General features: G+C 60.3%; 1 protein-coding gene across 1 annotated transcript; it reads left to right on the forward strand.

Annotated features, from left to right (window-relative positions):
- Positions 1 to 6,220: 6,220 nt before the first annotated feature.
- LOC127310193 (uncharacterized) lies at positions 6,221 to 21,197 on the forward strand. Its single transcript, XM_071822356.1, has 5 exons — positions 6,221 to 6,385; positions 6,493 to 6,598; positions 6,682 to 6,813; positions 19,917 to 20,294; positions 20,590 to 21,197. The coding sequence occupies exons 1-5, from the start codon at positions 6,221 to 6,223 to the stop codon at positions 21,195 to 21,197; spliced, it is 1,389 nt and encodes a 462-aa protein (XP_071678457.1).
- The last annotated feature ends 313 nt before the right edge of the window (positions 21,198 to 21,510 follow it).

The raw sequence follows: 21,510 nt of genomic DNA on the forward strand, positions 1-21,510 counted from the left end.
TCGCGCATGCGCACAACACACATGATCATCGAGCTTCGCACATAACATATGTGCACACACACGTGTACGTGACGTGTGTGCAAGACGATCATATCGGAACCGGTCACACACAAAGCATAAAACCAACAAAGTTACCGATACGGCGAGACCTAGAGTGTTGGATGAGGTAAAAAGTTGAGATTGAGTAGGGTATTGAGCTAAGAAAGCTTCACCATTACTTACCTATGAAGAAAATTAAGTTTACCAACTTAATTTTGGTGAATGAAGAGGTGAAAATGAGGTGGGAAGGAGGGGCAACACGACCAGATCCAGATTTGGTGGGAGGTGGTGGTGGAAGAGTGTTTGGGGAAAGTGGGTGGCACATGTGAGTGGAGGGGGTAAAAGCAGGAAAATGGTCCCAGGTTAGCAGTGGCGCACCACCGAGCCGTGCGCCACTGCTAGGGTGACATAGCAATGGCGCACTGCTTGGTGGTGTGCCACTGCTAAGCCTCTCATCTCTAAATGGGCTCTGGCCACCCCCCTAGCAGTGGCGCACATAACGACATGCGCCATAGGTAACCTATGTAGCAGTGGCGCACCACCTAAGTGCGCCATTGCTAAGCCTATCATCTCTAAATGGGCTCTGGACACGTCCTAGCAGTGGCGCACCTCAACAACGTGCGCCATAGGTAAGGAATGTAGCAGTGGCGCACCACAGAGACGTGCGCCACTACTAGTTTGGGGGAGGAGCTGGACTCCTGTCACCACTTACTTATGGCGCACCACAATCATGGTGCGCCACTACTACTTTTGTAACAGTGGCCCACCGTTTTGTGGTGCGCCACTGCTAAGTAGTAGTGGCGCACGGCAGTCATGGTGCGCCACTGCTGGCAGTCTTACGACTAGGCCTTTTCTTAGTAGTGTATAGTGTGGATGATGATGTTTGCAGAAAACAGTAGAACGAGTATTGCAGTAGATTGTATTCGATGTAAAAGAATGGACTGGGGTCCACAGTTCACTAGTGGTGTCTCTCCCATAAGAATAAGCATGTTGGGTGAACAAATTACAGTTGGGCAATTGACAAATAAAGAGGTCACGACCATGCACATACATGTTATGATGAGTATTGTGAGATTTAATTGGGCATTACGACAAAGTATATAGACCGCTATCCAGTATGCATCTATGCCTAAAAAGTCCACCTTCAGGTTATCATCCGAACCCCCTCCAGTATTAAGTTGCAAACAACAGACAATTGCATTAAGTATGGTGCGTAATGTAATCAACAAATATATCCTTAGACATAGCATTGATGTTTTATCCCTAGTGGCAACAGCACATCCACAACCTTAGAACTTTCTGTCACTGTCCCAGAATTAATGGAGGCATGAACCCACTATCGAGCATAAATACTCCCTCTTGGAGTTACAAGCAAAAACTTGGCCAGAGCCTCTACTAGCAACGGAGAGCATGAAAGATCATAAACAACACATAGATGATAGATTGATAATCAACATAACATAGCATTCATTATTCATCGGATCCCAACAAACGCAACATGTAGCATTACAGATAGATGATCTTGATCATGTTAGGCAGCTCACAAGATCCAACCATGATAGCACAATTAGGAGAAGATGACCATCTAGCTACTGCTATGGACCCATAGTCCAGGGGTGAACTACTCGCACATCACTCCGGAGGCGACCATGGCGGTGAAGAGTCCTCCGGGAGATGATTCCCCTCTCCGGCAGGGTGCCGGAGGCGATCTCCTGAATCCCCCGAGATGGGATTGGCTGCGGCGGCGTCTCTGGAAGGTTTTCCGTATCGTGGCTCTCAGTACTGGAGTTATGTAATGTCCCAGGTTTAGAGACGATCGAGGGGTAGATTTTGGAAAGGGATGTGCATTGCATCGTAAATTCTGGGAAAATTTCGCGCTTTTAAAACAAAACTGCATCGAAGGGGGGACAGGTTTCTCTCTCGACACCTTACAGGGATAGGGTTTCGAGAGTGCGACGAACTTGTTCCTACTCAAGTACATTAGGGTTTTGAGAAGAGAGAAGAGATATTGCATCACAATCTTAAGTTGCATGATTGAATTCAAAATTAAGTTGCATGATTGAATTCAAACCAAATTTGAATTTAAATTTCAAATTCAAACATCAAATTGATATCACATAATTCAAACTTGAGATAATTCAATAAACAATTATAAGTAATTAAGAATATAAATAGTACAGCAATTATATAAAGCTCAATAAGGAAAATTGTAGTTTTATTGATAATCACATATGATACATTGTCAATTACAATATCCAGAAATGCAATATGAAATATTACAACATATTACATGAATTGGAATAAATAGAAATAAGCAAAATAAAGGAAAATTACAAGGTAAGATTCTTGTCGTGGTATCGTCACGGCATATGCCATAGGGTGGCTAATCGAAGTGGTTCCTGAGGGATCTCACGGCGGTATTGTCGTGGTATCGTCACGGCATATGCCATAGGGTGGCTAATCGATGTGGTTCCTGAGGGATCTCACGGCGGTATCCGGATGCGGGTATGGGCACGAGCGACACGGCGACGTACCCAGGTTCGAGGCCCTCCGATGGAGGTAAAACCTCTACTCCTGCTATGAGTGTATATGATGATCACACAATACAATGGTGCTCCTAGAGCTGTGTCCGGCTGCTCCTGAGAGGCTAAGGAAGACTATGGTCTCTCTCACAGGGCAGCTCCGTAGGTGGGTCAAAGCAATAAATGATCGATCCCCTGCACGAGAGGGGGTAGTGCGGCTTATATAGGCACCGGCACTTTACATATAAGACCCTATAGTTTACTGGCCGGCTGGGCCGGCTTTGGCTTCCGCTCCTTCCCGAGGCGGTGACGTCAGGAGTGGTTGAGGCATCGTGGCCTGTCCCATCCGGCTGCCATGGTCAGCGGTATGGAGGAGGTGTCCCTGTCGCCGTCAGCCACTGTAGCTAGTACGGATCGTCGTATGCCCTGACGGCCTGTCTGTCGCGCGGCACTATTGCTCCACAGTGCCCCGCGCTTTACGGAAGATGGAGTCAGCGTGGACTTTAGGAACCCGGATCACCAACCCAGTTCCTTCCAGTGCAAGACTCGCCAGCCTCGAGTCGGTCTGAGGTACAAACCCCAGTCGGATATGGCTTGTAGAAGCCGGCCCAGCTACAGCATTGGTGGCCGTAGCCAGTCAGTCTCGGACCTAGAGCCAGCCGGCTTCCTGACCAGCCGGCCACGGCGCCAGCCGGCTGCTCCTCAGCCGGCCTTTGCCGCGAGCCGGCCAGCGGCCAGCCGGCTGCTCCGCGTCCATTGCCCTATCCGGGGTCTTCCCCCCGACATTAGCCCCCGAAGCTGGCAAGGTCCTGCGCCCAGAAGGACCTAGGCAGGTTTTCCTGGCTTCTCGAGTATAATTGACGGCACTTGGAGGGGCCGACTGAGAATTTCCATTCAGCCGGCTGCGCCCTCATCCGGCTCGTTCCTGCCGGCTGCTTCTAGCCGGCCGCTTTTTACACTTGTGCAGTTTTTTGCTTTCTCGCAAGATCTGATGGCGCCTCCGCCTTGCTGACGAATTTTGGCTCGGGTGGAACTTTTGGTCCGGCTCCGGCTTGCGGCGCGCCGGAGTCTCCGCTGCCTCGGGCCCTGCGCCCGACTTGACTGGTCTGACGCCTGGCCTGGCGGTCGATTCGTCTGGTCACATCAATGTCCCTCCGGATCCGGTGCGGTAGTGGGCGACGTGGTGTGGCCGTTTCCGATAACCGTTGTGGACGTGGGAGGAGTTACGGCGCAGTAAATCCGGGGAGTTACGGCCCACGACCGCCACTTGGAGGCCAACCGCCCGTGGCAGGAGGCTATAAATGCCGCGGGGGAGGCATCGAGGCGGCCACTTGCCATTCTCTTCCTCCTCGCGCTCCTGCTTCCATCGCTCTCTGCGCTCGAGCCCGCTACTGCTCCGGCGAACTCCTTCCGCTGGCGAACTCCGGCGGGCGAATCTCCACCGATCCGCCGCCGCCACTCCGTCAATCCGGCGCCACGGGGCCGCGCATCTCGACGGAGCGTCCTCAGCCACCGTTGTCGCCGCCGCGGTCGCAGGGTTCTTCCTCGCCGTTCAGCCTCTCCTGGTCATCTTCTTCCTCGTCCTCGTCGATGGCGTCCCCCAGCGGATCGTGGAGGGGCTCCTACATGCGGGAGGACGACGTCGAGCGACTGGTGCGCCTCCGGCGGATCCCGCAGTCGGTGATCACGCGGGTGCCCGGCGAGGAGGTGGAGCCCGAGCCGCGGCCCGGCGAGCGCGTCGTCTTCTGCGCGCATCTGGATCGCGGGCTAGGCCTGCCGGCTTCAATGTTCTTCCGGCAATTCCTCGACCACTTCGGTCTTCAGCCGCATCACTTGCCGGCCAACGCGTGCGTCCTTCTGAGCTGCTTCGTAGCGTTCATGGAGGCTTACGCCGGCTTGTGGCCCGACATCGACTTCTGGAGCCGGCTCTTCTTCTTGAAGGCGCAGACCAACGACGGCCGCCTGCGAGCCTGCGGCGCCGCCTCGATCTACACCCGGCCTGGTACGCCTTTCCCCAAAATCCCCACCGTCGACTCGGTGAAGAACTGGCAGATGTCATTCTTCTACGTGCGCAACGAGGGGGAGCTCGTCGACCGGATCAACCTGCCGGAGTTCAACCCGGCTCCTCCAGTCGGCCGGATCAACTGGAGCCACAACGCCCGCTCGACGGATCAGAACGCCGAGGTGAATCTGCTTTGGGACTTCCTGGCGACCGCCACCGATGGCGGGCTGACTGCCGAAGATCTCCTCTGCACCATCGCCGAGCGCCGGGTGCTGCCGCTCCAGATGCGCACCCACAAGATCGGGCACATGTCCGGCCGGTTCGATCCGAACCGGACGTCCATTGCGCGGCTCTCCAAGGCCCAGGTGGCCAGCCGGGTGAACCACATCACCAAGGCGAACCTGTCGGAGGACTGGAGTTACGGGCTGGTGCCCTGCGACAGGGACCATCCACCGGCGCGGGTAAGCCTCGTGTCTTTGCCATTTTCCGGCTTGCGGCTGCGAGGCCGGCTTCGTTTTTCTTCTGCCGACTTCCGGCTTGTCATATGCTTATGTTTTCTGTCTTGCTAGCTTTTTGAGCGCCAGAACGCCGAAGACGGCGACCTGGCGACGAGGAGGTGGACGCCGGATCACGTCGATCCGGCTGACCAAGCCGGCGACCATGCCGGCGACGACGACCTGCCGCAGGCGCCTGATCTAGGCGGCCAGGGGGAGCATAATCCGCCCCCTTCACCAGAGCACCAGGAGGAGGAGGAGCCGGCGACGTCCGGCACGGGGCCAATCCCCGCCGTTCCTCTGCGTTCGAGGCCGCCAAGCACCACGGCGACTTCGGCGCCCAAGGGCACGAAGCGAGCCGGCTCCACCGCCGCCTGGGAGGCGAAGGCGAAGAAGCAGCGCCGGCAGCAGCCGAAGAAGGTCCCGGAGCAGGCCGGGTGAGTTCTCTCTCTCTTTTTCTTGTTTGATTCCTTTTCTTTCCTTACTTTTATGCTTATTATCTTTCTGTTTATCCGGCTAGGGCCCCTATCAAGTTTGCCCAGGGCGGCGGCTCCCGGCAAGCTCCGCGCGTTGTGTCGCCGCTTCCGCGCCAGAGGAGGGAGCAGACGCCGCAGCCTTCCTCGCGCGCACCTACGCCGCCGCCGCCTGCGACAGGGGCTTCTTCCTTTGCCGTGCCGCTGGCCTCCGCGCTAGATCGCGGCACGCGGGTCGAGCCAACGCGGTAGCCGACGCTGGACGACATGTTCCCGCGCCGGACACCTCTTCTGGACCCGGCCGCTGGCGCCGGGCGGGGCATGCCGCCTTCCACCGGAGCCGGAGCCGGCGGGGCTGCTCCGCCTTCGACCGGAGTCGGGGGGCCCGCGCCCAGCGTCGTGGTGCTGGAGAGTTCTCCGGAAGGAGCGCCTCAAGCGCCGGAGACAACTGGGCCGGCTGGGCCATCCGCTGCGCCCAGAGCGACGCCGCCGCCGCAACCGACGACAGAGGAGCCGGCCAGGGAGGAGCCGGCGAGGGACGAGCCGGAGCGCATGGAGGGCGCCGACTCGCGCGCGCTGGTGAGGACAAAGGGCCCAGCGGGCCCGTCTGAAGGCCTTCACGTGGCCAAGGGTGCCCGGTTGGTGGCTGTGCCGTCCGCCTCCGACTCCAGCTTCGGCTCGGCAGGAACTATGGAGAAGGCATGGCACCAGGCGAACTCCTGCGAGGTACTCAGCCGGGAGGGGCAGCCTGGCACGGCGCCCATGAAGATGCTTTTCTCCGGCTATCGCGCCAGCCTCAAGACCAAGGCCGCCGAGACCCTTGCCCAGCTGGCGACGCTGGAGGATGCCGAGAAGGTGTGTTTTCTTTTCTTTTGCAATTTTCTTGTCCTGGTAGCCCTCCGAGACGTGGGCCGGCTGCCTGAAGCCAGTCCAGGTTTCGTCTAAGCAACTGATTCTTTCAGACGGTTGAGGAGCGGCGCACCTTCTTGTACAACCAGGTGGTGACCAGCTACCACAAGGCTAAGATCGAGCGAGCCGGCTTGGCTCGCGAGCTGGAGGCTGTCAAGGGTAAGCTCTATGCTTCTTTCGACTTGATGTCTTGTTTCTTTTTAATCTTGGTTGGCTGACATTTCTTTCCGGCCGCCTCGCAGTTGAGGCCGCCAAGGTCCCGCAGCTGGAGTCGGATCTCCGAGCCGCTCGCGCGCAGTGCGCCGAGAGCGAGGAGGCGGGCCGATCTGCCGCCGGCAAGCTCAAGCTGGCTGAGCAGGAGCTGACGCGGCTGCGCCTGCTGGAGCAGAACCATCTCACCGAGCTCAACTCCCTCAGGACGGCGGAGAAGGCGAAGGTGGATGATCTGAGCCGGCGGCTGACGGAGGTGGAGAAGCAGCGGCTTGCGCTGCAGGAGGAGGTCACCGCCAAGTCCACAGAGCTGACGGCTACCGCCAAACGTTGGACCGACGATTTTAGCGCGCTTGATCGCGGCTTGGCGGGTGAGTACATCTCTATGTTCCTTCCCTTTGTCGGCTTTCGGCTGTCGACTGCCGGCTTTTGTTGGCAGCCGGCAGCAGAAACTTCTGATTTCTTCGTTATCCTCATCTTTGGGCTGGGGACAGTCGGTTCTTGCCGGCTGCCGCCAGGCTTTTCCTTTTGGCTTAGGACTTCGAAAATTTGCATTTTTCAGCTTATTTCGGCTTTGATGGTTTCTGACTTGCTTCTTCTTCTTGCAGCGGCCTTCCCGGAGACGCAGGACGCGGCTTTGGCAGCCGTTGGCGTCGCGCGCGACTCCAGGAGGCGGGAGACCGGCGAGGGCAGCTCGGAGTACTTCTCCATGGAGGACCACCTGGCGTCCATGGCTGCCCGCATCGAGCCCGTCACCAAGCTCGGCTGGGAGCTCCGGAAGGCGGCTGAAGAGCTGGTGCCCATGCTGTGGCCTGAAGAGGTGGCGCCGCAAGATATCTCCGGCCTCATCTCCGCGATGGAGCGGGCGCCGGACCGCTTCCTCGACTGGAAGGAGTCGGCCACGCGCGCCGGTGCCGACATGGCGCTGTCCTTCGTCCTCTCCTGGTACAACGAGGTGGACCTGGGGCAGCTTGAGTTCCGGCGAGCCGGCGTGGAGGACAAGCTCCCAGCCGAGCTCAAGGCCGCCCGCCTTGCTCGAGCCAGCACCATCGCCGGCTTCGTCGACAAGGCCCTCTTCGTCGCGGACCCGAACCCTCCTCCATCCGATGAAGAATACATGGATGATGAGGAGGCGGAAGACGTGCCTGAGGACGACCCGGCAGCCGGCTCCACTGATGCCCCTCCGGCTTAGATTTCCTGCTTTTCAGTTGTTCTTTTGCAAGACAATTTATTAAATCCCCGGGATGCCGGGTGCAGATGTATGAATATTATCGCCCTTTAATTACGTCACACTTTAATGTGTTTGTTAATCATTTGTGTACCGAGTTGCTTTCTTTCGACTCGTTCGCTTTTTCCCATCCACCCCATTCTTTGGCTGTGCCCTTGCCGGTCATACGTCCGACTTGCGATCCGTCGCCGGATCAAGAGCGGGCCGCTGGGTGAGGCCGACAGTATTTCAGTCGAACGAGCTGAATTCGGCAATCCGGCACTTTTATGAAAAGTTGCAAGTCAACTCGCTTTTACTCTTTCCCTTAGTCGTTTTTCGCGTGCCGGCTCCCTAGGCCTTACTCCCGCCAGCCGGACAGCCGGGTTGCGGTCTGTAGCTGGATCGGAAGCCGGCTGTCGGAAACCGGATCACGTTACTGAGCCGGCCGCGTGAGAGGGTTCAAGCCAATTGGCGAAACAAGGTAAAGTACGCGAAAAACTTGTCGGAAACAGCGCTCTTGGCGCAAGCTTTTTCATAACTCCCAAAGGGGATACAAGGGATACTTACATTCCCGCTCTCATGTGTAAAATGGGCGGAGTAACCTGATATTCCAGGGACGTTTAGTCTCCTCGTCAGCCTTGTCCGGCTTGTTTTTCTTAGCCTCTTGGGCATCTATGAGATAGTAGGAATCATTGCCTACTGCCTTGCTCACGATGAAGGGACCCTCCCATGGGGATGATAGTTTATGCTGTCCGGCTGTCCTCTGGATCAGCCGGAGCACTAGGTCTCCCTCTCGGAATGCTAAGGGCTGGACCTTCCGGCTGTGATAGCGTCGGAGGCTTTGCTGGTAGATAGTAGATCTAGACTCAGCCAGCAGCCGGGCCTCTTCGACCAGGTCAACTCCATCTTCGCGAGCTTCTTTGGCTTCGGCTTCTGTGTAGAGCTTGATCCTTGGCGCGTCATGCTCGATATCAGTCGGCAAGACGGCTTCGGCCCCGTATACGAGGAAAAATGGTGTGAAGCCGACTGAGCGGTTTGTCGTTGTGCGCAGGCTCCACAAAGACATTGGGCAGTTCTTCAATCCAGCAGCCGGCTGCTCGCTCGAGCGGCTCCACCAGCCGGGGCCGGATGCCGGCTAGGACTAAGCCGTTAGCCTTTTCCACTTGTCCGTTGGACTCTGGGTGTGCCACAGAAGATAGGGCCATCCGGATCCCCATTTCCCCGCAATAGCGAGAGAAGATGCCTTGGGAGAAGTTGGTGCCGTTGTCGGTGATGATGGTGTGGGGGTAGCCGAATCTCACAATGATTTCCTTGAGGAATGTGACGGCTGTGGACCCGTCCAGTTTCTTGATTGGCTTGGCTTCGATCCACTTGGTGAATTTGTCAATCATCACCAAGAGGTGTGTCATGCCGCCTCGCGCTGTTCTGAATGGGCCTACCATATCCAAGCCCCATACGGCAAATGGCCATGTGATGGGGATGGTTTTCAAGGCGGAAGCCGGCTGGTGTCTTTGCTTTGCGAAGCGCTGACAGCCGTTGCACTTCTTCACCAAATCTTCTGCGTCTCTGAGCGCAGTCGGCCAGTAAAAACCGTGCCGGAAGGCTTTGGCCACTATGGCTCTGGATGAGGCGTGATGTCCGCACTCCCCTTGATGGATTTCCCGTAGGAGTTCAATCCCTTCAGCCGGCTCGACGCACCGCTGGAACACCCCACTTACGCTGCGTTTGTACAGCTGGTGGTTGATGATGGTATAGGCCTTGGCCCTTCTCTCAATCTGCCTGGCCTGGACTCTATCATCAGGCAGCACACCGTCGGTGAGGTAGGAGAGGAATTCTTGTGCCCATGAAGGTACGCATCTTATCTCGAATACGCTGACCAGCAGGGCCTCCTGCGTGGGAGCTTCCGGATTCGACTGCATGGTCGCCGGGTTCGGCTTGCTAGCCGGCGGGTTCGGCTTGCTAGCCCCCGAGTTTGGCGATGAAGCCCCCGGGTTGGACTGAGAAGTCCCCGGGTTCGGCATGCTAGCCGGCGGGTTTGGCTTGCTAGCCCCCGACTTGGGCGATGAAGCCCCCGGGTTTGGTTGAGCAGCCCCCGGGTCAGCCGGCACGAATATTGAATCCGAGTCCGGTGACGGTATGATGGACGGCTTCTTGAGAACCGCCAAGGCGACACCCGGCGGAATGGCTTGCCGGGTTGAGCCAATCTTGGATAAGGCATCAGCCGCTTCGTTGTTTGCTCGTGGCACATGGTGGAATTCGCAGCCGTCGAAGAAGCCGGATAGCTGCTGGACATGGAAGCGGTATGAGGCCATGTTGGCGTCCTTCGCGTCCCAGTCGCCAGATGCTTGCTGTATGACCAAGTCGGAGTCGCCGAAGCAGAGTATGCGACGCACGCCAATCTCCTTGGCCAGCTTCAGCCCATGAATGAGCGCTTCATATTCCGCCACATTGTTGGATGCGGCGAAGTGGATCTGCAGGACGTAGTCCAGCCGGTCCCCCTTGGGAGAGGTGATGACGATGCCGGCTCCCAAGCCGTTGCGCATCTTCGAGCCGTCGAAGTGCATCTTCCAATGCGTGGAATCCGGCACAGGCGGCAAGTACTGCATCTCAGCCCAGTCGACGAAGAAGTCCGCGAGGATCTGCGACTTGATGGCTGTGCGTGGCTCGTAGAGGATGGTGTGGGCGGCTAGCTCCAGGGCCCACTTGGCAACCCGGCCGTTGGCATCCTTGCTGCCTATGATTTCCGCCAAGGGTGCTGTGGCAACCACCCTGATGGGGTGCTCTTGGAAGTAGTGCTTCAGCTTCTTGGCCGCCATGTAGACGCCGTAGGTGACTTTCTGGTAGTGGGGGTAATTTTGCTTCGACTGGGAGAGCACTTCGCTAAGGTAATAGACTGGGCGCTGAACCAGCTGCTCCCTGTTGCCGGCTTCTCTGCGCTCCACCACCAGGACAACGCTAACCACTCGGTTGGTGGCTGCGATGTACAACAGCATCGGCTCCATTGAAGCCGGCGTTGCAAGGATTGGCGCGGTTGAGAGCACGCGCTTCAAGTCACGGAAGGCCTCATCCGCCTGCGGTGACCAGACGAACTTGTCCGCCTTCTTCATTAGTTGATACGGGGGCGTGCCTTCTCCCCCAGCCGGCTGACGAAGCGGCTCAAGGAGGCCAGGCAGCCAGCAAACTTCTGGACGTCCTTGAGGCACTGCGGCAGTTCCATCTTCTCCAGGGCACTGATCTTGTCCGGGTTGGCTTCGATCCCTCGCTGAGAGACGAGGTAGCCAAGGAGCTGGCCAGACGGCACGCCGAATGTGCACTTGGCCGGGTTGAGCTTCATCCGGAATCTTCTCAGATTGGTGAAGGTTTCTCTCAGGTCATCAAGGAGGGTAGTCGTCTCCTTGGTCTTGACAACGACATCATCCACGTATGCGTGAACGTTTCTGCCGATTTGATCCTGCAAGCATTTCTGCATGCACCTTTGGTAGGTGGCGCCTGCATTTTTCAAGCCGAACGGCATAGTCGTGTAGCGATAAGCCCGTACGGGGTAATGAACGAAGTCTTTATTTGATCGGCCGGATTCAAAGGAATCTGGTGGTAGCCTGAATAGGCGTCTAAGAAAGACAACAGTTCACAGCCGGCAGTCGAGTCTATGACTTGATCTATGCGCGGCAGGGGGAAGGGGTCCTTCGGGCACGCCTTGTTCAGGCTGGTGTAGTCGATACACATGCGCCAGGAGCCGTTCTTCTTCAAAACCAGGACCGGGTTCGCCAACCAGTCCGGGTGCAGCACTTCCATGATGAAGCCGGCAGCTAGGAGCCGGGCGATTTCTTCACCGATGGCCTTCCTTCGTTCTTCGGCGAAGCGCCTGAGAGGCTGCTTCACCGGCTTGGCTTCAGGCCGGACGTGGAGGTGGTGCTCAGCCAACTCCCTCGGCACACCCGGCATGTCTCTTGGAGTCCATGCGAAGATGTCCCGATTCTCACGGAGGAAGCTGGTGAGCTCGCTTTCCTATTTCTTGCTCAAGCCGGCACCGATGGTGACGAACTTGTCCGGCTGCGCCGGGTCCAGCAGGATCTTCTTGGTGTTGTCGGTCGGCTGGAAGTGAGTCGTCCCAGCCGGGTTGCCCGCAGCCGGCATGTCTGTCTGCGCGGCTTTGGCGAGGGCGACGGCGTCGTGGATGAGCTGTTTCTCGGTGGCGATGACCAGCGTCTGGGCCATCTTGGAGCTCTGCGTGGCGCAGTCCATGGAGCGACGATAATCGCCGGCTACGGTAATGACCCCCTTGGGGCCAGGCAGCTTCATCTTCAGGTACCCATAGTGGGGCACCGCCATGAACTTGGTCAGGGCCGGCCTGCCCAGGAGCGCGTGGTAGGGACTCACGAGGTCCACCACCTCGAACTCGACTCTCTCGGTGCGGAAGTGGTCCGGCTTCCCGAACATCACCTCCAGCGTGATCCGGCCGATCGGCTGGCAGCAATGGCCTGGCACGATGCCATGGAAGACGGTGGGGGTGGGGCGCAACTCGGCCTCCTGGATGCCCAGCTTGCGGGCGGTGTCGCGGTAGAGGATGTTGATGCTGCTGCCGCCGTCGATGAGGACGCGCGAGAAACGCACGCTGCGCCGGGTTGTGCCAATGGTGGGGTCGAGGACCATGGCGTAGCTGCCCGGCTTCGGCAGGACAGCCGGTGTGTCGCGGCGATCAAAAGTGATGGCCTGCTCTGACCAGTTTAGGTACTGGGGGACCGGCGGTATGACCGCGTTGACCTCGAGGGAACGGCGCTCTTGGCTCGTCCTGTCCTCGGGCTCGGAGGTGAAGATGATGTAGGTGGCGTCTTCGGCCAAATATCGGCCGGCATGGTGCACTTGGTTAGCCTCGTGGTGCTCGAGGTTGGCGTTCTCTGCGCCGGCTTGGCCACCCGGCCCGCCGGCTGGTGGAGGCGGGGGGGGAGGCGGGAGGGGTTCGCCGCTTGTCAGCCGCTTCATGAAGTGGCAGTCGCGGGTGGTGTGGTTGGAGGGGTTCTTGCCGCTGTGGTACTTGCACGGCGAGTCGAGCATCTGCTCGAAGGTGTACTTCGGCTTCCACTGCCGGTCTTGCTTCTGGCGGCGGCTGCCGCCTGCCGCGTTATCTGCCACGGCGGCCACGTGGGCGGAGCCGTACCGGCGGTCCGGCTGGTCGCTGTGACGCTTGCCGCGGTAGTTGTCCCGCCGGCTGCCGTGCGAGGCGCCCTCGGCCGGCTTGTTGTTGTCTCTTCTGGTGGGGGCCGGCGAAACGTCAGCCGGCGCCTTGCCGGCTTCCTCGGCCAGCGCGTACTTGTCGGCGATGGCCATCAAGGCGGCCATCGACTTGGGGTCACTGCGGCGCAGCTTGTGCCACAGCATGGTGTTGGGCCGACAGCCTCCCATGAAGAAGCCGATGGCCTGGATCTCGTGCACGCCCTCACAGGAGTTGCGCATCTCGCACCAACGCGTCAGGTACGCGCGATCCGTCTCGTCGGGGCCCTGCTTGCACATCTCGAGCTGCTGGGGGCGACCCGGCCGGCGATAGGTGCCGGTGAAGTAGCTGATGAAGGCCGCTTCGAAGTCAAGCCAGCCGTTTATGCTGCCAGCTGGCAGGTTGTTGAGCCATGTGCGGGCGGAGCCGACCAGCATCAGGGGGGAGTAGCGCACGGCCCAGCGCTTGTTGCCTTTGGCGATGCCGACTGCGGTGGAGTAGTCCTGCAGCCAGTCCTCCGGCTTGGCGGTGCCGTCGTACTTGGGGGTGTCACGGGGGAGCGTGAAGCCTTCGAGTGTGGGCTCGTTGGCGATGCGGGGCCCGAAGCACTTTGGGCCGGCTGGAGCTTCTTCTTCCGCAATGCGGGATTCGACCAGCCGGTCGAGGCGATCTCGGGCGTCGGCGGGCTCGATGCGCGGGCCCAGCCGGGAGTGTGCCGGCTGGCGCGCGCCGCTTGCTTCTGGAGCCGCTCGGTGATGACGGCGGGGCTCGGAGTCTTGCTCCTGGTTCCGGCTTGGAGGGGGCCGGCTGCGGCTGCTGCCGCTCGGCTGCTGGCTTGGCCGGCCCGAGCTGTGCGTGGCCCGGGAATCATGGCGCCGGCTTGGTGCTGGGGAGGAGGACTCGGCCGTGTCCCTGGCGCCTTCCCTGTCGTTGCCTGCAGCTCCACGAGCGTGAGAAGCTCTGGGGGCATTGACATACCTGGGGTCGGCGATCTGCCTGTTGGCTGCGTTGAGCAGCTCGGTCACCCGCCTGGTCTGGCGGCGTAACTCTTCGCCTTCAAGGCGGCTCAGCTCTTCTGCGGCGGCTTCTGCCGCGCGCATGTTCTTGTCGGGGGTGTTGTAGACGGGTAGCTCCGCGGACGGAGCCGGCGAAGGAGCGCCGTCGCGGGCGATCTCAGCGCCAAGGTCGCGGCCCCTGCGGCGGATGTGGCCAGCTCGGCTTGGCTCGTCGCCGCCTGGAGTGAGGCCGTGGGCGCGGTTGTACTCGCGCTGGGTGATCTCCATCTGGCGCTTAGCAGCAGCCAGTTCTTCGGTTTGCTTGAGGAGGAGCTGGCGGTGCGCCTCCAAGTCCGCCTCGATGGCGGTGGGGTCTGCACCAGGCGTGAGCGGGGTGCTCAGTTTTGCCCGGACTGTATCCAGCCGGGACGGTGGTGGTGGCGCTTTCGGGCCTGAGCCGGAGGCGTTGGGGTCGATGTTGCGCTCCAAGTGGGGGCCGCGCATGCGCGGGTTCTTGGTGGGGAGCTCATCGCCAGCCATCATGACTTGCACGACGGCGGGGCCGGCGGGAGCGCTGCTGCCGGCTCGCGGAGGAGGGCTAGCGCAGCGCAGCACCTGCCGCGGGTAGCGCGGCGGTGCGACGGTGGCGACGTAGACGTCGAAGCCACCGAAGGAGATGACGCTGCCGCCGGCTGGGAAGGGCCGGTCAGCGAAGCAGCCAGCGTTATCGCTGACGCAGTTGAGGGAGCCGAATCTCCAGATCAAGCCTGAAGCGACTCGCTCGCCGGTGGTGGTGGTGAGGCCCGTCCGGATGAAAACACCGGCCGAGGATGCTGAAGGCCCCACGGTGGGCGCCAAATGTCGTGGTATCGTCACGGCATATGCCATAGGGTGGCTAATCGATGTGGTTCCTGAGGGATCTCACGGCGGTATCCGGATGCGGGTATGGGCACGAGCGACACGGCGACGTACCCAGGTTCGAGGCCCTCCGATGGAGGTAAAACCTCTACTCCTGCTATGAGTGTATATGATGATCACACAATACAATGGTGCTCCTAGAGCTGTGTCCGGCTGCTCCTGAGAGGCTAAGGAAGACTATGGTCTCTCTCACAGGGCAGCTCCGTAGGTGGGTCAAAGCAATAAATGATTGATCCCCTGCACGAGAGGGGGTAGTGCGGCTTATATAGGCACCGGCACTTTACATATAAGACCCTATAGTTTACTGGCCGGCTGGGCCGGCTTTGGCTTCCGCTCCTTCCCGAGGCGGTGACGTCAGGAGTGGTTGAGGCATCGTGGCCTGTCCCATCCGGCTGCCATGGTCAGCGGTATGGAGGAGGTGTCCCTGTCGCCGTCAGCCACTGTAGCTAGTACGGATCGTCGTAAGCCCTGACGGCACATGCATCGCGCGGCACTATTGCTCCACAGTGCCCCGCGCTTTACGGAAGATGGAGTCAGCGTGGACTTTAGGAACCCGGATCACCAACCCAGTTCCTTCCAGTGCAAGACTCGCCAGCCTCGAGTTGGTCTGAGGTACAAACCCCAGTCGGATATGGCTTGTAGAAGCCGGCCCAGCTACAGCATTGGTGGCCGTAGCCAGGCCGACTAGGACCTAGAGCCAGCCGGCTTCCTGACCAGCCGGCCACGGCGCCAGCCGGCTGCTCCTCAGCCGGCCTTTGCCGCGAGCCGGCCAGCGGCCAGCCGGCTGCTCCGCGTCCATTGCCCTATCCGGGGTCTTCCCCCCGACAGGTATCCGGATGCGGGTATGGGCACGAGCGACACGGCGACGTACCCAGGTTCGAGGCCCTCCGATGGAGGTAAAACCTCTACTCCTGCTATGAGTGTATATGATGATCACACGATACAATGGTGCTCCTAGAGCTGCGTCCGGCTGCTCCTGAGAGGCTAAGGGAGACGATGGTCTCTCTCACAGGGCAGCTCTGTAGGTGGGTGAAAGTAAAAATGATCGATCCCCTGCACGAGAGGGGGTAGTGCGGCTTATATAGGCACCGGCACTTTACATATAAGACCCTATAGTTTACTGGCCGGCTTGGCCGGCTCCGGCTTCCGCTCCTTCCCGAGGCGGTGACGTCAGGAGTGGTTGAGGCATCGTGGCCTGTCCCATCCGACTGCCACGGTCAGCGGTATGGAGAGGAGGTGTCCCTGTCTCCGTCAGCCACTGTAGCCAGTACGGATCGTCGTAAGCCCTGACGGCCTGTCCGGCGCGTGGCACTATTGCTCCACAGTGCCCCGCGCTTTACGGAAGATGGAGTCAGCGTGGACTTTGGGAACCCGGATCACCAACCCGGTTCCTTCCAGTGCAAGACTCGCCAGCCTCGAGTCGGTCTGAGGTACAAACCCCAGTCGGATATGGCTTGTAGAAGCCGGCCCAGCTACAGCATTGGTGGCCGTAGCCAGGCCGACTAGGACCTAGAGCCAACCGGCTTCCGGACCAGCCGGCCACGGCGCCAGCCGGCTGCTCCACGTCCATTGCCCTATCCGGGGTCTTCCCCCCGACATTAGCCCCCGAAGCTGGCAAGGTCCTGCGTTTAGAAGGACCTAGGCAGGTTTTCCTGGCTTCTTGAATATATTTGACGGCACTTGGAGGGGCCGACTGAGGATTTCCTTTCAGCCGGCTGCGCCCTCATCCGGCTCGTTCCTGCCGGCTGCTCCCAGCCGGCCGCTTTTTACACTTGTATAGTTTTTGCTTTCTCGCAAGATCTGATGGCGTCTCCGCCTTGCTGACGAATTTTGGTTCGGATGGAACTTATCGTCCGGCTCCGGCTTGCGGCGCGCCGGAGTCTCCGCCGCCTCGGGCCCTGCGCCCGACTTGACTGGTCTGACGCCTGGCCTGGCGGTCGGTTCGTCTGGTCACATCAATGTCCCTCCGGATCCGGTGCGGTAGTGGGCGACGTGGTGTGGCCGTTTCTGGTAACGGTAGCGGTCGTGGGAGGAGTTACGGCGCAGTAAATCCGGAGACGTGGCCCACGTCGGCCACTTGGAGGCCAACCGCCCGCCGCGGTCGGCTATAAATGCCGCGGGGGCGGTATCGAGGCGGCACTTGCCCCTTTCTTCCTCCTCGCGCTCCTGCCTCGCTCCTTCTCTTCACTCGAGCTCTTCGCTGCTCCGACGCCGTTCCTCTTCCGTTCTTCTAGCGAACCTCAGCGAGCGGTTGCCCCGACGATCTTCCGCCGAGCTGCCGCCGCAAACCCGCCAATCCGGCGCCACGGGGCCACGCGCATCGACGGCGCGCCCTTCTCCACCGCGATCTCCTCCGGCGAGGAGCGGCTCTTCTTCGCCCTTCCGCCTCTCCTGGACCTCCTCTTCTTCTTCGTCCTCGATGGCCCAGCCGAGCGGCTCCTGGAAGGGTTCCTATATGCAGGAGGACGACATTGCCCGGCTCGTGCGCCTCCGCCGCATCCCGGCGGGGGTGATTACCAGGGCGCCGGGCGCGGAGAAGGAGCCTCGGCCGGAGCCCGGCGAACGCGTGGTCTTCGGCGCGCATCTTGACCGCGGATTGGGTCTGCCGGCTTCCAACTTCTTCCGCCGGTTCCTCGACCACTTCGGCCTGCAGCCGCACCACCTGCCGGCCAACGCCATGATCCTCCTCAGCTGCTACGTGGCCTTCATGGAAGGCTACGCCGGCTTGTGGCCGGACGTGGAGTTTTGGAGCCGGCTCTTCTACATCAAGGCGCAGACGACCGAAGGCCGCCTGAGGACCTGCGGCGCCGCCTCCATCTATCCTCGCACGGGTACGTCCTTCCCGCGGATTCCGACTGTCGATTCTGTAAAGAATTGGCAGATGTCTTTCTTTTATGTGCGGAACGAGAGCCCGGCCTTCGACCGGCTCAACCTGCCGGAATACAACCCGGCCCCGCCAGTCGGCCGGATCAACTGGGGCTACAACCCCAAGTCCTCGGACCCGGACGCGGAGGTGAACCTCCTGTGGGACTTCCTGGGCGAGTGCGTCGCGGAGGGCCGGCTGAGTGCCGAGGACCTCCTCTGCACCTACATCTCGCGCCGGGTCATACCGCTCCAGTGGCGCGTCCACAAGATCGGCCATATGTCCGGCCGGCTCGACCCGACACGGACGTCGAAGGTGGAGCTCTCCAAGTCCCAGGTGGCTCACCGGGTGAACAACATCACCAAGGCCAACATGCCGGACAACTGGAATTGGGGGCTGCCACCTTACAGCCGGGAGCAGCCGCCTGAACTGGTAAGTTTAACGTTTTTGCCGTCTTCCGGCTTGCGGCTGCGTGGCCGACTTGATATTTATCTTGTTGTTTTCAGCTTTTCATCCGCCAAGGCATCGAGGATGGCGACTTGGCGACGAAGGTCTGGACGCCGGATCACATCGACCCGGCTGACCTAGCCGGCGACCAAGCCGGCGACGACGATCTGCCGGTGGTGCAGGATCAGGGCGGCCAGGGGGAGCATAACCCGCCGCCCTCGCCTGAGCATGAGCAGGAGCAGGAGCAGGAGCAGGAACAGGAGCAGGCGGAGCCGGCCCAATCCGGCACGGGGCCCATCCCGGCGGTGCCTCTGCGCGCGGTGCCGCCTACGAGCATGGCGACTTCTGCGCCGAAGGGGAGGAAGCGGGCCGGCGTCGGGTCTACGGCCGCTTCGGAGGCGAGGGCCAAGAAACAGCGCCGGCTGGCGCCCAAGAAGGTCCCGGAGAAAGCCGGGTGAGTTCTTTTTCCTTTGTTGTTTGATTCCTTTTCTTTCCTTCCTCTCTGTACTTATCTTTTCTTGCTTGTTCAACTAGGGCCGCGATTAAGTTTACCCCGGGGAGGCGGCTCTCGGCAGGCTCCTCCCCGTCACGTCGCCGCTTCAGCGGCAAAGGAGGGAGCCAACCCCGCAACCTTCAAAGACGCGCGCGCACGCCGCCGGCTGCTAACGTGCCGCCTGCGGCCACGCCACCTTCTGCGGGGGCGTCTTCTTCTGCCGCGCCTTCTGCGGCGCCTGGCGGCGGAGACCAGGGTCAGTCGGCGCGCCGGCCGACCCTAGACGACATGTTCCCGCGCCGCGCCCCGTTTGTGGAAGCGAGGCAGCCGGAGCTGGCAGGGGCATGCCATCTGCGGCTGGAGCTGGAGCTGGTGGGGCTGCGCCGCCTTCGACCGGAGTCGGCGGGCCCGCGCCCAACGTCGTGGTGCTGGAGAGCTCCCCGGAAGGAGCGCCTCAAGCGCCGGATGCGACGGCTCCCACCGGGCCGACTGCTTCGACCGCGCCGCCTCCAGCTTCGGAGCCGACGAGGAGGGAGCCGACCGGGAAGGAGCCGGCGAGGGAGGAGCCAGCGCGCTCGAAGGACGCCGACTCCCGGGCGCTGGTAAGGACGAAGGGCCCGCCGGGCCCAACTGAGGGCCTTCATGTGGCCAAGGGGGCCCGGCTGCTGCTTGTGCCGTCGCCTCGACTCCAGCCTTGGCTCGGCTGGCACCATGGAGGCTGCGTGGCACAAGGCGGATTCTTGCGAGGTGTTCAACCGGGAGGGACAGCCTGGTGCGGCGCCCAAGAAGATGGTCTTCTCCGGCTACCGGGCCAGCCTTAAGAACAAGGCCGCCGAGGCCCTTGCCCAGCTAGCAACACTGGAGGATGCTGACAAGGTAGGTGTCTTCTTGTTTTTGCAATTTTGTTATTATCCTGGTAGCCCTCCGAGGCATGGTCCGGCTGCTTGGAGCCGGTCCGGGTTTCGTCTGGATATCTGATTGTTTCTTTCAGGCGGTTACGGAGCGACGCACCGTCTTGTACAACAAGGTGGTGACTAGCTACCACAAGGCCAAGATCGAGCGAGCCGGCTTGGCTCGCGAGCTGGAGGCTGTCAAGGGTGAGGCCTTCTCTCTTTTGACTTGCTTTTCCTGTGAGTTTCTTTTTTACTGACGGCCCATTTTTGCCGGCTTGCAGCTGAGGCCGCCCGGATCCCGCAGCTTGAGTCGGACCTCCGAGTTGCCCGCGCTCAATGCGCCACAAGTGAGGAAGCGAACCGGGCTGCTGCCGCCAAGCTGAAGGTGGCTGACGGGGAGCTGAAACGGCTGCGCCTTCTTGAGGCTAACCATCTCAAGGAACTTGCCGCCCTCAAGAAGGAACAGGAGGAAAAGCTGGAGGGTCTGAGCAAGCGGTTGGAGGAGGTGGAGCGGCAACGGCTTTCGCTCCAGCAAGAGGTGACCACCAAGTCCAACGAGCTGTCGGCCACCGCCAAGCGGTGGTTGGGGGAACTTAGCGCGCTCGACCGCGGCTTGGCGGGTGAGTCTTTTGTCTTATGCCTTCCCTTTTGCCGGCTTTCGGCCGTCGGCTGCCGGCTTAGGTTGGCAGCCGGCGGCAGAAACTTGACTTTTTCGAAATCTCCATCTTTGGGCTGGGGGCAGTCGGTTCTTGCCGGCTGCCGCCAGGCTTACTTTGGAACTTCGGAATCTCCATCTTCAGGCTGGGGCGATCGGATCTTGCCGGCTGCCGCCGGCTTACTTTAGGACTTCGAAAATTTGCATTTTTCAGCTTATTTCGGCTTTGATGGCTTCTGACATGCTTTTCTTCTATGCAGCGGCCTTCCCTGAGGCGCAGGAGGAGGCGTTAGCGGCTGTTGGCAGGGCGCGGGAGGATCGCCGGCAGGCCACTGGGGAGCAGAGCTCCGACTGCTTCACCATGGACGACTATCTGGCGTCCATCGCCGCCCGCGTGGAGCCGGTCACCAAGCTTGGCTGGGAGCTGCGGAAGGCGGCGGAGGAGCTGGTCCGACTGCTGTGGCCGACGGAGACGCTGCCGGAAGATCTCTCCAATCTCATCGCTTGGCTGGACAGGGCTCCCGACCGCTTCTTGGACTGGAAGGAGTCGGCCACGCGCGCCGGAGCCGATATGGCGCTATCTTTTGTGCTCTCCTGGTATAACGAGGTTAGCCTCGACCAGTTGGAGTTCCGGCGCGCCGACGTGGAGGACAAGCTCCCGGCGGAGAACAAGACTGCTCGGCTTGCCCGCGCCTGCGCCATTGCCGACTTCGTCGACAAGTCCATCTTCATCGCGGACCCGAATCCGTCGTCTGACGACGAGGAGGAGGAGGCTGAGGACGAGGAGGCGGACGACGTGCTCGAGGATGATCCGGCAGCCGGCTCTGCTGATGCTCCTCCGGCTGGTCCTGGTTCAGCCGGTGCTTAGCTTCTACCTGTCTTTCGATTGTTGCTTTTGCAAGACAATTCGTTAAATCCCCGGGATGCCGGGTGCATATGTAAGACAATATTATCGCCCTTTAATTATGTCACACTTTAATGTGTTTGTTACTCATTTTGCGTGCCGAGTTGCTTTCTTTCGACTCGTTCGCTTTTTCCCATCCGCCCCACTCTTTGGCTGTGCCCTTGCCGGTCGTACGTCCGACTTGCGATCCGTCGCCGGATCAAGAGCGGGCCGCTGGGTGAGGCCGACAGTATTTCAGTCGAACGAGCTGAATTCGGCAATCCGGCACTTTTATGAA

Source organism: Lolium perenne, chromosome 6 (assembly GCF_019359855.2).
Source record: "Lolium perenne isolate Kyuss_39 chromosome 6, Kyuss_2.0, whole genome shotgun sequence".
Lineage (NCBI taxonomy): Eukaryota > Viridiplantae > Streptophyta > Magnoliopsida > Poales > Poaceae > Lolium > Lolium perenne.